Here is a 15,974-nt window from a genome sequence, read left to right as displayed (position 1 = left end):
GTTTTAGTTTTATCCCAAGTCAGGTCCACATTTCCGTCCTATCTTTTCTAGATTGAAGTTCAATGTCTAAGAATCGGCATCTATGTGCTGGGTGAAAACTGAGAACTGAGACTGAGAACTGGTAATAAAACCATATGACCACCCATGCATAATGAGCTACCTAAGACCTACCTATTTATACTGTGGAATTCCCACATCCCAAGCTAAAATTAATGAACTAATTAAGTGAATGACTAAACAAATCCTATTGTAAATAACAAATCAAAATAAATAATCCAAATTCTAAGATTTAACTAAAAAATGGAGAGATAGCTCCTACACTCCAGCCCCTAATTGTGCATTAAATCACAATTATATCTCTAACTAAAGGAGCTATTCTAACACACTCAAGAATATACTATATTAATACAAAGACATGAATTATTCTTTGTGAAGGAATAGGGATGTCTCCAGGAGCAGACAGAGCTTTGTCACTGGTTTTGGTCTGAAGTTGCACTGAACGAACCAGGCCTCATGCATCAGCTTTGACTGCCAGGACTCTCCCCATCCTCTGGCTGCAGTAGCATCTGCGATCAGGACAATGTCTCCAGGAGAGATGTTTCTTTTCCGTCTCATCCACTTGTCTTTCCTGCAGTAATGGCAGACACTCAGAGATCCATCTTTTCCAACATAGTTCAGCCATATACTGTATTTGCTTCCATCTATGGCTTGTTTCTGAAACAGTCCAAGTGGCAGAACGGGTTTCCTCTTTAATGTCAGAATGTAATTTGGTGAGAGGGCTTCTAAATCATTTGGATCCTCCGAGACCAAAGTGATTGGTCAGTCATTCAAAATGGCTTCAGCCTCACAGAAAACAGTTTGCAGTGTTTCATTATCCACAACCTGTTTTAGAACTGAGGTGAGTACACTCCTGGCTGAACGGATCAAGCGCTCCCAGATGCCCCCTTGATGTGAAGCAGCAGATATATTGAAATGCCAGTTTATGCCATCCTGAAGCAGAGCCTTTTGGATTCTGCTCTGGTTTAAGGCAGCCAGACTTTCTTTTAGTTCTCTGTTGGCTCCCACAAAATTTGTGCCATTATCTGACCTGATGGAAAAGACTGGACCGTGCCTGCAGATGGATCTTCTGATTGCATTAATGCAAGAATCAGTGTCAAGGGTATGAGCCACCTCTAAATGAACGCCACAACTAGTTGGGCAAGTAAATAATACTCCGTAACATTTGAGAAGACTTCTGCCTCTTTTAACATCAATGGGGCCAAAATAATCTAGACCAACATCTGAAAATGGGGGTTTATCTGGTGCTACCGTTTCCTGGGGCATGTCGGCCATTTTTGTTCCAGAAGCTTTCCTCTATTTCTTCTGCAGGTGACACAGTCAGTCAGGATCTTTCTGGCAGCAGAGTTTGCATTGATTATCCAGTATCTCTGATGGAGCCTGGCCAACATGTGGTTTCTTCCTGCATGACCAAGCAGACGGTGAATGTAAAGCAGAATTAATGTTGCTGCATGCATGTTTTTACACAGGATGACCGGATGCTTAATTTCAGATGGCATAGCAGCTCTTTTAAGATGTCTTCCCACTCTGAGGACTCCATTATCGTCCACTGGATCGAGTCTGTACAGCTGGCTGTCTTTACAGACGGTTTTGTGGCTCTGAGTGAGCTGATCTCTGCTCCAAACCTATGCTGTTGTTCAAAGAGAATAATCAAATGCTCTGCTGTAGTCAGATCTTCAAATGTCAAACACTGGGTTTTCAGCATAGCTTTAAATTGCTGCTTTTTTTTTGTGAAACCATTTGCTCTTTAATTTTTACATCATCCGTATACTGATGCATCATTGCAGAAAACTCTTTTCGTTTTTGAGATGGCTGAAGGAGGAGTTCTTTGAGCTTTAAAACCCAAGCTACAGACGTTTTTAATTTCATCCTGATGAGAAGTAGGAGATGAAAGAACTGGTAGAGTTTTTAGCCTCCTCAACAACAGAATTGTAAAAACTGTAAACTGTAAAAACAGAGAAAATGCTTGCAGTGATTAAAGTCCTCATTTTTAATAGCAGGCCAGCAGTTAATTTTGTCTATATAGGCCTGTGCAATTTTATATTCGTTTTCAAAATGTTCAGAAATAAGACTTTTAGCTTTAAGGTAGCCCAGTTCTGATGGTAAATGCTGGTAAATATGCACAAGGTCTCTAGGCTGCCCCCTAGTGTATTGTTCTAGAAAGTGCAAGCAGTCACTTAATGTACCCGTTCTACACATTTATCCCATCAACTTTGATTTTCATATCTATAGTCCTTTTATAATTACTAAATAATAAAAACTTAGTTTTCTTTTAATTAATTGACATTTTGTTTTTGTTAAAGTAGTTTTTTTAGTTATCATTTCTGTTATATCATTGAGCTGTTCTCAGCTCTCAGCTTCTGCAAATAAAACATTTAGTATTTTTCAAATCTTACATGTGTAAATTATGTGGGGAGTAATCAGTATTGGTCTCAATGCTGATGCCTTGGGGTGAAATATTTAGCTCTTTACTCACCATTATGCTCTAACTGTCTTGATTAAAGATGTTGGTCTGTATTCCATTTGCCAAAACTGCCTTTGCACTAGGGAATAGAGACAGAAGGCATCTTATGTTTTCATTAGAATGATAATCAGTTTCATCTAATTATAAATGTAGCTGATTTACAGTGGTAGGACTAATCATCATTTTTATCCAGCTTAGAGGTATTGTTTATTGAATTCTAAATGATCAAACTAATAGATGCAGCAGGTCCTGGTGATTTTGACAAAATTATATACACAGAATGTTAATTATTTGCTTATCACTGTGCCTTATTAGATTTGTCAGGAGTTTTTTTTGACCCTGGTCAACCTGGTATCTTTCCATGACATCTCTTTTATGAGGATTTCACCGATCCACATTGCAAACCTCCTCCAAAATTCTGGTTGGACCTCGGTCTGACCTTCAAAATTGCACATTATAGCTGATCAGTGAGCTTCAGGCAGGACAGATGAGAGGATCACAGCTCAGAATCACATGGAGTACTGAGCGATGACTCAGCAAAGTCTCAAAGCTGGGCAGATAATACTTTTTCTGTTGCCTTTAAACACAACCGTAAAGGCACTTCAACAACAATTGTTAAAATTAGACTAGAATGAAAGCTGTAACATCCACTTCAGTGCATGCAACCAGTGCACGCAAAGCAAAAAGCCAGAAATAATATGAAACAGCAAAGCAAAGCATCAAGAGTAAGCTCTGTATATAAGATTGTACCAATGTTGAAACATATTTAAGTAATAATTAGAAATTATATTATAATTATCATTATCAATCTAATGGTAAAATGTTTTTTTTTTTTCTAAAGAAATACTCTTTTTTTTAGATGTTAACCTTTTGCTTTCAGATAGAGTGAGAAAAGCAAGCTATGTCTGATCATAGATCATCAGTATTCATGTATACATGGCAAAATCAAGGTGTTAAATTTCCAGTGTTGCTGCTACAATGAGAACGCTCCACTGATCTGTTAAGGTGAAGAGAGAGCTCAGTTCTAGATCCTACTCCTTCCTAGGGTTCTACCCTCATGGTCATGAAATATGGATCATGACCAAAAGATCAAAATCCTGGATACAAGATGCTGAAACTAGCTTTCGTTTGATTGCTTAGGCATTGTGCTTAGTTCAGTCTGTTGGAGTTCAAGGCCCACTCCCACAGACTGCCACTCTTGGTCCCTGAGCAAGATCCTTAACCCCTGATTACGCCCTGGGCGCCACACTGGCAGCCCACTGCTCCCCAAGGGGATGGGTTAAATGCAGTGAGTCAATTTAGTTGCCCTGTACTTGTGACAGTGTAATAACTGTAAAATGCTGGAAAAAAAGATCAATAATATTCAGAGAAGCAGTGAAGAAGCCCATGGTTACTCCAGAGGAGTTGCAGGGATTCCGCCACGTACTCTACACATTTGCCTTTATTACAAGAAGGAATTTATTTTTGAAATAAATAAGTACAAGTTGATAACAAAAATAAAACATTCATAAAATACCCATCCCATTTTTCACATTTTTGTTTATAAAACGTCCAAATTCTCCTTGTCCTTCAAATGTTTTACATAGTATCGATCTATCACAAAAATTCCCAATAAAACACATTTGAGTTGGTAACTGTAGTACTTTAATAAAACGTGAAACTAATGCATTCTGATGGTGAATCTGTGTCCAATACCCAGCATGACATATTGAACTACATCTCCCATCATGCCACAGTACTCTACTTCCTCCTTCACCTTCCCTTGCCTCAAATAATCAGATCAGCTGGAGAGAAGAGATAATTATTTCACGACTTAGAATAGGACACAAAGGATTGAGTAGGTCGTTTTTTTTAATATGGAAAATATTTATATGGGAAATATTTGATTCAGAGAAAACAAGTTAATTAGGAAACTTAGTAATATGAAAATGAAACTGGAAATTGTTGATTTACTGCAAAAGGAATCAGGTTATATTTGAGTTTTTGCAACAGATTGAATTGTCTAACAGGATATAGTTGTTGTTGTTTTTTTTGCCATGTGGTACACACTCCTTACCAGTTGGTGGCGGTAATGCTCACCTAACGTTTTTGACAACCGGCATGAAAATTTCTATAAGAAGAAGAAGAAAAATCAGCTGATCTGACCTAGCAACAAAACATAGCTACTGACATCTGCAAGGGAGGGGGGGCTAAAGAACAAAACAATGACACTGCTCGGAACGAGTCAAAAACAGTAAGCCTTTAAAAGGAATTTTACAAGGGAATTTCGTGGATATTCCTCCCGTTGTAAAGTTTAACAACCCGTGTTTATCAGCGGTTCTTTTACCCCGGCTAGTTTTTTACCTCTTCAGTTCAGTTGACAAACAGGGAGCTAGTTGCTTGTTTGGACGTGTAGCGTTAGCTTTTACTGCTTCTCTCTGGAGGAAAAGTTCACACACGTACTGCTAAACAAAGCTACTTTTAAGCCAAATTCATCACATCGCATTATAGCAGTTAGCATCTCTGCTCATTTTTGTTTTGCTATCTAGCTTGTCGTTAGCATCAACATTTACATATTTATTCCTCTCACAAAAAGCTCCCGTTATTCGTTTGGTACTGTCTGTACTCTCCTATTAATTTTTCCTTTATTTATCTAAGTTTTACATTTATCTAGTCAGAAAATAAAGTTGTAAAATCGAAAGATAGTCATATAGTTTAAGGTAAATGCCAACTTCAACAAGCTAGCTGTTAGTGTTTATATCTGTTAGCCCTGCTATTAGCTGCACTGTCATTTTCTGAATATTTAAAATCTAATTTAAAGTTTTTATCACTTGTTAAAGGCAGTGCAGCTCAACCTACCACCATGCAGATGTCATAAGCTTATTTATTAATAGCATTACAGTATTAGTTTATGTGCATTTCACTTTATCTTTAAAGCCATTTTCTGTTTCTGTCAAACTTGTTGCAATAAGTAATAATCAGAATTAAAGGTTATCTTTTAATAAACAATGAGTGGCCATGGCTCATCATCTGAAAAGGGAGTCAATACAAGCTTAATATGTCAGGAGAATTATTCCTGCAGCGGCTCTGAAGAGGCTGCATTTGAGTGTGATGACTGCAAAACTCTTCAGTGTGTCAGGTGTGATCTGGAGCTCCACCGTCAGGAGCACCTAAGGAACCACGATCGGGTCCCTGTTGGTCCTGGGCATGTTCCTTACTGTGACAACTGCAAAGGAGGGAACGGGGATAGCAGCAAACGCCACAGGTCTGTCGTTCGCTGCCAGAATTGTAAACTGAATCTGTGTCAAGACTGTCAGAAACGTACCCACAGTGGAAGTAGCAAGAAAAAACACCAGCTCGTATCTTATCCTCCATCACCCAAACCTCCTGAAGGGAGCTCCAAAACGTCAACCAAAACACCGGTTCAGAGCCCAGATGTGGCCGAGTCGACCGAGAGAACAAGGCTTCTGGAGAAGGTGTCCAGCTTTCTCCTTGTAGACGAGAATGAAAAAATGCAGGTGAGCTCTTTCAATGCGAATAATGTTTAAATCCCTTTACCATCACTGATGCTCTTTCAACTCACTGGTAAATTTATTGCTTAACTTTTATAGACTGACTTTGAATTAGCTTTTTAAAACCGTTACAACTTCAGTGTTTCATTTTAGATATTTCTTTTCCACACTGAAGTTGCATATTTAACATTTTATTAGGCATTTAATGAGGAGTAGATCAGTTTTGAAAAAAAAAAAAGATCTATAGGTTATTAAAGAGTATACAATTCTGATGGTTTGGTCCCTGAGTTACTAAAGTTTTCCCTTTCTTTGGTCTCCAAACACAACATTATGTTGTGGTGGGAAAAAAAAAACAAAAAAACATTTGTTCATCTCTAAATTTGTTTTAGATCGTTGGGTAAATTTCTCCTTGAGGATGTTTTAATTAATTATTTTTTTAGGCATGTTTATTTATAATTCCTTAATTTCAGCATGACCAAGGGAAACATTTTATTGTTACCAGGGCTGCAACCAAAGATAATTTTGCTTATTGAATAATCTGCCAATGTTTTTTTTTTTTTTTTATTAATTGATTAACAATGGAAGGCAGAATTTTCTTAAAGATTTTTCACTGAATTTAAACAAGGTAGAACCTAAAACATTTCCACTTGAGGATCTTTGGAAAGTTTATATTGATATACTAAGAACGTTTTTTTTTTTTTTTTATCCTAAATGCAAAATGTTTATATATGTTTGTTTTTTTTAATTTATTGTATATTTACTGCTCCAAGATGGTTGTTTTGTCAACTAAAGGCATGTTTTAGAGTCTCTATACTCAAGTTGATGATTAAGCAACTAAATTAGATGAATTTTTCAATAACTGATAAATCCAATGAATTGTTCCATTGTTCCTTGGTCCTCTGTAGTTCAATCCCACTACTTCCTGTATTTAAAAGTTTGTGTCTTGGAGATAAATTCCCTCTCTGGTGGGCATCTTGATGCCAAACCATAAAAAAAAAAATCCTCCGTTTTTACCCTGTATGCAGAAACATCTCCCCGTCAGCTTACCTTAACAGGCTATGAAGCAGTAGCAAGCTAATGCACATGTTGATTTATTTATTCGACAGTTAGGTTTTTTTTGTAAGGAAGTAAATCCCTACTTGTGTTTATTCGGCCCCTTTTCTGTCAGGCCTAGATTTGCTAATACTCCATGTTCTTTGTTTGTTCCCCTCAAGATAAAAGATGAAGCCTCATTCATAAGGGCTCTTGGCTGCAGCCCCAATCTACTGCTGAAGGTGGTCTCCATCTTCGGTAACACAGGGGAGGGCAAATCCCACACTCTGAACCACACCTTCTTCATGGGCAGAGAAGTCTTCAAAACCTCCCCCACTCAGGAGTCCTGCACAGTGGGTGTATGGGCAGCATTTGACCCCATCCATAAGATTGTGGTCATCGATACAGAGGGGCTGCTTGGTAACAGCTCCAAACAGGGTCAAAGAACTCGTTTACTTCTCAAGGTGCTCGCCATTTCAGACCTCATCATTTACCGCACTCATGCCGACCGCCTCCACGACGACCTTTTCAAGTTCCTCGGCGATGCCTCTGATGCTTATCTGAGGCATTTCACTAAGGAGCTAAAAGCCACAACGGCTCGCTGTGGCCTGGATGTCCCGCTGTCCACCCTGGGCCCTGCTGTGGTCATCTTCCATGAAACTGTCCACACCAAGCTCCTGGGTTCAGGTGAGACATCCTCATATTTATACAGTTTTTTTTCTATATACTACGAGTCTGTAATATGTCTTTCTGTCTATTTACTCAAAGTATTTTTACTAAATTATCAAGCCATATAAATCTCAGGTTTAGATGTTATTGATTCCTAGTTAATATTTTGGTTTTTTGGACCATGTACAGGAGCTTTAATTTTACATTTTGAGGACTTACCAATTACTTTATGTTGAACGAACAGGACTTTAAAAGTGTCAATAAAAACTCTCTGACCACATAACCCATTTGAAGTTATAGCAAATGGATTGATTAAAGCAGCATTGTAGTAACTGATTATTACCAGGTTATGGTTATTTTTCTTTTGTTGATTATATTTATTTTACAACCTTGTTTCAAAACATGTTGGAGTGTTTACATTGCTTTAAAATCTAGATTTTAGTGCAAAAAAAAACAAACATAAATGTCTTCTATAGGGAAAACTGCATTAGGAAAGAAATAAAAAATGTTGATTCACAATGAGTGGTTTTAAATAATGTAAATACTGCTTATTCACTTTGATGATTGTTTTATACCATCTTTGTTTTATTGTAGATAAATCGTCGGACTCTGTGGATCGGCTGCTGTTGGAGCGCTTTAGGAAGCTTTCCCGTTTTCCGGAAGCCTTCAGCTCCGTCCAATATTGGGGCACACAGACTCTCAGTCCTCCCACCGATTTTCGGGGCTTGCAGAATAAACTGGATCAGCTCCTGGATAACAATGCCACCCGCTCGCCTCGTGCCCCAGGCGTCATCTTCAAAGCCCTGCAGGTAGAGCAGCATGTCAGCTGACTCTTTCATCACTCTGCTTTCATCTCTCTAGTTGCTTCAGTAGACTAAGCTGATCCTTGTAGTGTATCTGTAAGAGATTTTGTTTTTCCTCACTGTGCATACAGGCACTGAGTGAACGCTTTAATGGAGAAATCGCAGGTGAGGTTGCAACACAAAGCTGCTTCTTCCCTGATGAGTACTTCACCTGTTCCAGCTTTTGCCTCAGTTGTGGGTCAGTCATTTCTACCTTCTAAAAAAATTTCAAAAATGCCTTCCCCAAAACATTAAATTTAAAGTTAATGAATAAAATCTAATTTATTTCAGATCCGGATGCAAAAATAGTATGAACCACTTGCATGAAGGGTCGTACCATGAGGCGAAGCAACGCTGCCGTTACTCTGCTCAGTATGATAATCGCATTTATACGTGTAAGGTAAGCATAGTGGCTCCACCCTGCTTTATTATTCCCTTTTTTAACACAACACAGAAATATAGTTTTTGATTTATTAATTAGATGTATCTAAAAAAAAATAAATAAAAAATTGTTGTCTTAGGCTTGTTATGAAGGAGGGAAGGAAATGATAGTTGTCCCGAAGACGTCAGCTTCCTCAGACTCCCCATGGATGGGCCTGGCTAGATACGCCTGGTCTGGGTGAGTAGCAATAAATCTGACCTGTAGATGGAAACGCTTTCTGTATCTCAATGCTTTTAGTCATTATTCCAGACATAGGTCATCGTTAGATCTTAAACGTGTGATAACCTAAAGCATTATTCATTGGTTGGACTTTATCTACTGGATTTAATAAAAAACAAACAAGTATGGTTTTTCCTACTGCTTCCATACTTTGGTAAAATAATGGTGTTAATCTGTTAATTTTATTTATAGGTCTTTTTGATACATAAACTAAGTTCACCTTTTTGCCTCTTTATGTTTAGCTGTTTCGTTTAAATACAGTCCAGCATTAATTTGTACCTGCATTTGATTTCCAAGTATTAAGGGAAAGATCTACTCATAAGATCTACATAGACATAGTGAGGAAATCAATTCTAACCAATAAACATCATTGTTATAGTTAATTTAAGGTGCCTCTTGTAAAAGTTGTTGCAGCTTTTTGCTGTCCTGCCTTTTAAACTGTAACGCTTGGTTTATGTTCTAGGCACGAACGCTCTGTGGCGAACAGGTGTGCAGTCTGCAGCTTTTTTACTCAATACAGCTTGTAGCTACGGTAATATTATGGCTAGCTCTGGGGAGGCGTGTAAAACACAAAACACAAGCCTACAACATCACGCTAAACAATGGAGTAGAAATCTCAGAGGGTTTCTGCATTCTGGTGTCATCCAAGAGTGACAGTAGTTTTATTCACAGTCTGGTGATTGTGATATTTTTGGGCTAAATCCCAAGATGTCTCTAGATGTTTATATTTGTTAACCCTGAGAGTTGTCGCTCATCCACCATATTTTTCCACACAGCTGTGCGCGTCGTTTCAAATTTTCTTAGGTGCGCAGTGCGGAAATTTTGTCCGCCCGGACGATGCACTGAGGGACATGGAAGCCAAAACAACGTCACTCTGCCGCGCAGACCTGAATAAATGATAGGTGGATGTCTTGGTTTTTCCGCAACTGGAAATCTTTCCAAGAATCACAATTCTTTCTCTCTTGTAGCAGCCTTCTTTCAGACAGCTGCTCCAGCTGCAGGGTTAGTGCTTCACATTTCGCCAGAGAAGACTGAACAAATGAACTTCTGTGGAATCAAGAACCCAAAATCGTCATTGTAAACTTTTTTAAATTTTTTTTGGAGATCAAACCGTTTTTAAACTTTTGCACAGCTTGCTGCGGGTACTTTGTAAATCTTGACGCTGGCTGCACAGGTGCCTGTTAAATAAACCCTCCAGCAAACAACCTGTTTTGTAAGCACATTCAATTGTTAAGTAGTGAATGTTCTTTTTTTTTAACTTCTTCTACATGTTTAGGTATGTTATTGAATGTCCAAACTGTGGAGTGATCTACCGAAGCCGCCAGTACTGGTATGGCAACCAGGACCCTGTGGATACAGTCGTTCGCACTGAGATCCAACATGTTTGGCCAGGGGTAAATAAATGCTTTTAAGTGAAAACATTTAATGAGGTGACGTTATTATGAGTGATAATTCTCTTCTATTCAGTAGAAAGATGTTAATTCATTTTGAGTTTCAGAAAAATGGAGAAATGTTCAGCGCTGTGAAAGGCTAAATTCTGAGGAGAATTGCTCTGTATGAAATATGTTCTATATTACATACAAGTAAAAGAAACATTATTTCTTCTGGTAATAGGTTTAAGAAGATTTAAACAATATCAGACTTTTTACAAAACATTAAACAATAGATTTTTTTTTATTTGAATGTTACATGTTGACAGAAAATTAAGAAACTGATACGTACCTTTGTGCTTAATGAAAAAAAAAAGCATTTTTTTTCTTGGATCGGTTTTGTTATTGTTTTTTAAATATTTGAATTAAGATACTGGAAAAAAATTACTAAAATTAGTGTGTTTGTTACTTCATCATGTCAAAATGCTAGGGCTGAAACAATTAATTGGATTAATCATCATTAATCGACTATTGAACTAATCTTCAACTAATATAGTAATCAATTAATCCTTAACTGGAGTGTAGAGAATCTAAAGCTTGTCTTTAGCTGACAGAGTGACCTTCCTTGAGCAGTAATGATACCCAAATTGTAAAATAAAATGTAAACATTTTGAATTTAAGGTAAAGAAAAGATTCATATGTCAATATGCTCAATCCACAACGCCTCAAGTGGAAATGCTTTAATCTCACCTGGTTTAATTTAGCAAAAGGTACCTTTAAGGAACTGTTGGCTATCCGATTATAATCGATTCATAGAAAAAAAATAATCAACAGATTAATTGAATTGCAAAATAATCTTTAGTTCCAGCCCTAAAACATACTGATAATTTTTTTCTAATTCTGGGAAAATCTCAATTTAAATAATTTTCTAGAGCTTTAAGAGCCTTAGGTTAAAAGGCCCTAGTGCATTCCTTCACAAGAAAGGTATTATTTTTGTTACTGTTTTATTCGATTATCGAGGTATATGTTGCATATAAAAACTGATAGATCAGCTGATATGCCGTGATAATTTTAGATGAAAATGACCTGGAAAATACAGGGATCTTTTGTGTCCAATGTCTTTGCACAACTGTTAAAAAATCCTTACTTTTGCTCCCCACACGCCGGATGATGAGCGGATTGATGAGCCATAGCTTAGCAGCCAGAAACCAGAATAAACATAACTTTTTATAGTAGTACAAAAACAGTTTAAAGGTCTCTCCTGTTAGTCTTTGAAATACACAGATCTGCCTTGATTTGCATCTAGTTTATATAATATGTATTTGGATGAAGTGTTCAGTGATGCTGCTTTAGCTGTTAAGTCATGGTCGTCCCCCAGTGACCATATTGGTATTTAGCTGATAATCGTTTAATATAATGGTAGATTTTTCAAACATGTAGGAAGGTGATGCTTTTAGTTTTATTTATCAAAGACAGCATATATAGCCAATCTCTGGCTATGCAATCAAATGAGGAGTATGATTGGAGTATTAGCAATGATCCCTTGTGAGATGTTCTTGTATAATGTTAAATGTGAAAATTTTTAGATAGCTATAATGAGCTAAATGAATAGAAATATCACTCATAATTTTACAGACCCTCATTTTAAAAAATCCAACTGACTTCTTTTATTATTTCATAGACCTTTAGATATTGTGATATTTAAAATTGATCTCCTGTTTTTTTTTTTTTTTTTTTTGCAGTCTGACGGCTTTTTAAAGGACAACAACAATGCTGCACAGCGGCTTCTCGATGGCGTCAATCTAGTGGCCCAGTCGGTATCAGAGCTCAGCGTGAAACCTGCTAAGGCCGTCACCTCTTGGCTGACAGATCAGATCGCTCCAGCCTACTGGAAACCCAACTCCCTCATCATGGTGAGTGACACACAGACTCACCCTCTGCCACCCGCTACCAGCAGCCAAGTCAACACTTTCATGTCCAGAGGGATGTTTACTCTCTGCAGTGCTGTGCTCTTGTTGCACAGCTTATGCATGCCTGTCATAAAATGAAACTTGCGTAGACTGCAGGTTGCACCCTCCTCCTGGTTGCTCTTGATCAATAACGACACGTGTTTTCTTTCTTTCTTTCGTACAAGATGTGCCACAAGTGTCACACGGTCTTCCAGGATAATGACACCAAGCATCACTGCCGTGCCTGCGGGGAGGGGTTCTGTGACGGCTGTTCGTCCAAAGCTGCGCCCGTCCCTGAGAGAGGCTGGGGTCTTGCCCCTGTCAGGGTGTGTGACGTCTGCTTTGAGCAGAGAGCTTCATATGCAGGTACACGCACAGTGTTTCCAAATGTCATTTGTCTTCTTGTTTATGCTGGTATTTAATCTTTATGTGAGCACAGCTTTATTCTGGTTTTTCTTCTTTGTTCAGAAATACTTGCGTCAGAGCTTGAGGAAGAAGAAGGCGGGACTCTGGCCAGAAAGGTTGGAGAAGCTGTCACCAACACCATAGGAGTCGTGGCTACTGCCATTGACATCCCACTTGGTATGTATTGCTCAAAATCAGATAAGGTTGCGCAGGCATGCAAGATATAAAATAGGCATTATAGCGCCCTCTTGTGGCGGAGTCACATAGTTCATTTTGTGTGTTTATCAAGTTTTGTAGATCTGTTTTGCATAGATCTGGTTGTAAAGTAAAACTGAAATTAATAATAAATATTAGGTGCCTTACAGCTTAACTTTATTGCCAACTCTATATTAAACAATGTCAACTTGTTGAAATGTAGCAAGAAATTATTTTAATAAATAAATAAATAAATTTAACATTATTGATCTCACATTGGAGAAATTTATCTCTGCATTTAACCCATCCCCTTTGGGAGCAGTGGGCTGCCATTGTGCACAGCCTGGGGAGCAGTGTGGGGTTAAGGGTCTTGCTAAGGGACCCAGAGTGGCAGTCTGGGGGAGTGGGGGATCAAACTCCCAATCTCAGGAGCCCTATGCCCTAACCACTAAGCCGCCACTCCCCTGACTTAACTGTAAAGCTTGTTTCCTAAATGGGAATTTGATGTTTTTAATGAGATGTATTTAAACCAACATCAATTGTAGCTGAAATATGCTGAATCTGTTAAAGAAGAAAATATATCTTAAGGTTAGAGATTATTCAAATTGAAGAAATACCATGTGTTAATGTACATACATACATGTTTACATAGATATTCTTTTTTTTTATTGTTTTTGGTTATTTTTGTGGCATTTTTCTTTTTATATTTATAGTCTATAAGCAGGTGAAGCTGAAGTCAAAGTAGAGGTCTGTCTTAAAGCAATGGGCAGCAGTGCATCATGGAGGGGTTGCCATCACAGGGCAACACAGAAACACACGTACAAACATCAATGAACTGATTGAAACAGTCCTGTTTTTGGACTGAAGAAGGAAGCAAAAAACTGAGAGAGAACCAAACATTCACAAGGAGAACATGCAGACTCCTGCAGAAAGACCCAGGATTGGGATTAAAAACCAGGACCTTTTTTGCAGCAAAGCACCAGGGCTACAGACTCTGCCCCCATGCGGCCCAAACTGCAAACAGCTTACAGTATGGTGAAGACTGAGGGTCAGAATTATCACACTTTATTTAGAAAAATTAAATACCTTATCAATCTCAAAGGGAAACTGAGTATTATTTAAACTCTTAAACAGTTACGTTTTTTTTCAATCAACTGCTGTAAATGTGAATTACTGTCTTTAGGGTTATCCTAAATACTGGGTTGAAACCTTTAAAAAAGTCAACAGTTTTTCATGATATATAACTGAAAGTTCAAAGACTTAATGGTTTATTGAGGACCAGAGGTTGTAAGGCTGAAACAAACAACAACAAAGGATTGATTTCTTGGAAATAATCAGTGCTCTGGACTCCCACTCGAAGTCAGTTCTGAGGAAAGTACCTTCCTAAAAAAGCACTTCACACTCTGATGCCAATCTGCCTTTAGACATGTTTATTTTTGTGATAAAGTGAATCTAAAACCATGCTAATTTTACAAGTGAAATGCCACAAAGTTGAGTTGTTCTTCATTCATTCTGTCAGACTTCCTGCTGTGAATGACAAACCAGCAAGTTAGACATCAGTGATCTATTTTCAGCTTTCAACAGAGTGATAATATGTTAATATTGTTTAATTGATGTTCAACGACCCGAATAATGTCAGATTCCACAGACCAGTTTGTGTCAGAAACAGAGATTACATCAGAAAAACATTCCCTGATCTTATTTATTTATTAAACACTATATATCCTCTTTCATATGTTAATTAGATTATTGCTTGCTAGCCCAGTGTTGGCCTAAATATACAACTGAGGGGCTCAGATAAATCTGTTTTTGATAACCTGATATCCTGCTGAAAACGTCTGTATATCAATGACTAAGCCTAAAATACCTCAGAGCAAGGTCTGCTCCAATCACAACAACGTTAGACAGTCTACTTACACATGTTTTCTTATTTTCATCTTATCTACTAAAGGTTTGATTTAACTCAATAGTTAATGTCCAGACCAAGCATTAATGATAAAAAAAAAGAAAATCTGCTCAATTGTTCTACCAGAACACTGCTTATGCATCATGAGCCATTTTCTAGTGACTGTATTTAGACTCAGCAAAAATCAGTTCAGGTTATTTATAGCTTGTACATCTAAATTAAAGAAAGTATTGCATACATTTAAGGATATGTTGAGATATTTCAGCCCAGAGCTTATGGCTTCCAGTGAGCAAATAGAGAAACTGTTAATTTGATGCTTCACAGTTTTAGTCAGTTATGATCTTCACACTTCTTGAAACCTTGATTTGTTACAACAGAGGTGAAACATTTGTTTAGAGCAAACTACGTGTGTTAGAATGGCTCTGTCTATGACTGGAACAAACAATTATTTTGCAAACCGATTAATCTGTTGATTTTTGTTTTTTTTCTTTTATTCGATTAATAATCAGATAGCCAAGGGTTCCTTAAAGAAGCCTTTTAAAAAAAAAAAAATAATTAAACCAGTGAAACTAAAACATTTTCACATGAGGAGTTATGGATAGAGCATACTGACAGAGGAAAATATTTTGTTTATCTTAAAGGTAAAATATATATAGACTTTTTTTTTACTAAAATTGTTGCTCTGTTGTCTAAAGGCATGCTTTACAGTCTATATACTTAAGTTAACGATTAAAATTAGTTAAATTAGTTATACATTAGTTAAGTATTATTACAATGATCATGATTAATCCTATCAATTGTTTCAGCCCTAGCTCTGTCTAAGTCCAATTGAGAATCAGTGGATTTATGCACTTTTTTTGTGTTGGTTTATCACATTAAACCCAATGAAATAAATAGACTTTTCTGGTTATAATATGGGGCTGCTCAGCAAGA

General features: G+C 37.4%; 1 protein-coding gene across 1 annotated transcript; it reads left to right on the top strand.

Annotated features, from left to right (window-relative positions):
• Nucleotides 1–4,647: 4,647 nt before the first annotated feature.
• LOC107097085 (zinc finger FYVE domain-containing protein 1-like) lies at nucleotides 4,648–14,180 on the top strand. The gene is made up of 11 exons (XM_015394083.1): nucleotides 4,648–6,018; nucleotides 7,227–7,731; nucleotides 8,308–8,522; nucleotides 8,648–8,754; nucleotides 8,847–8,955; nucleotides 9,077–9,174; nucleotides 10,493–10,610; nucleotides 12,329–12,499; nucleotides 12,721–12,901; nucleotides 13,004–13,117; nucleotides 13,849–14,180. The coding sequence occupies exons 1-11, from the start codon at nucleotides 5,509–5,511 to the stop codon at nucleotides 13,878–13,880; spliced, it is 2,160 nt and encodes a 719-aa protein (XP_015249569.1). The 5' UTR covers nucleotides 4,648–5,508; the 3' UTR covers nucleotides 13,881–14,180.
• Nucleotides 14,181–15,974: the final 1,794 nt, after the last annotated feature.

The sequence above is a fragment of the Cyprinodon variegatus genome, unplaced genomic scaffold (genome assembly GCF_000732505.1).
Source record: "Cyprinodon variegatus isolate N-32 unplaced genomic scaffold, C_variegatus-1.0 Scaffold671, whole genome shotgun sequence".
Classification (NCBI taxonomy): Eukaryota; Metazoa; Chordata; class Actinopteri; order Cyprinodontiformes; family Cyprinodontidae; genus Cyprinodon; species Cyprinodon variegatus.
Note: the sequence above shows the minus strand (reverse complement) of the source record. Positions and strands in the feature narration are given on the sequence as shown.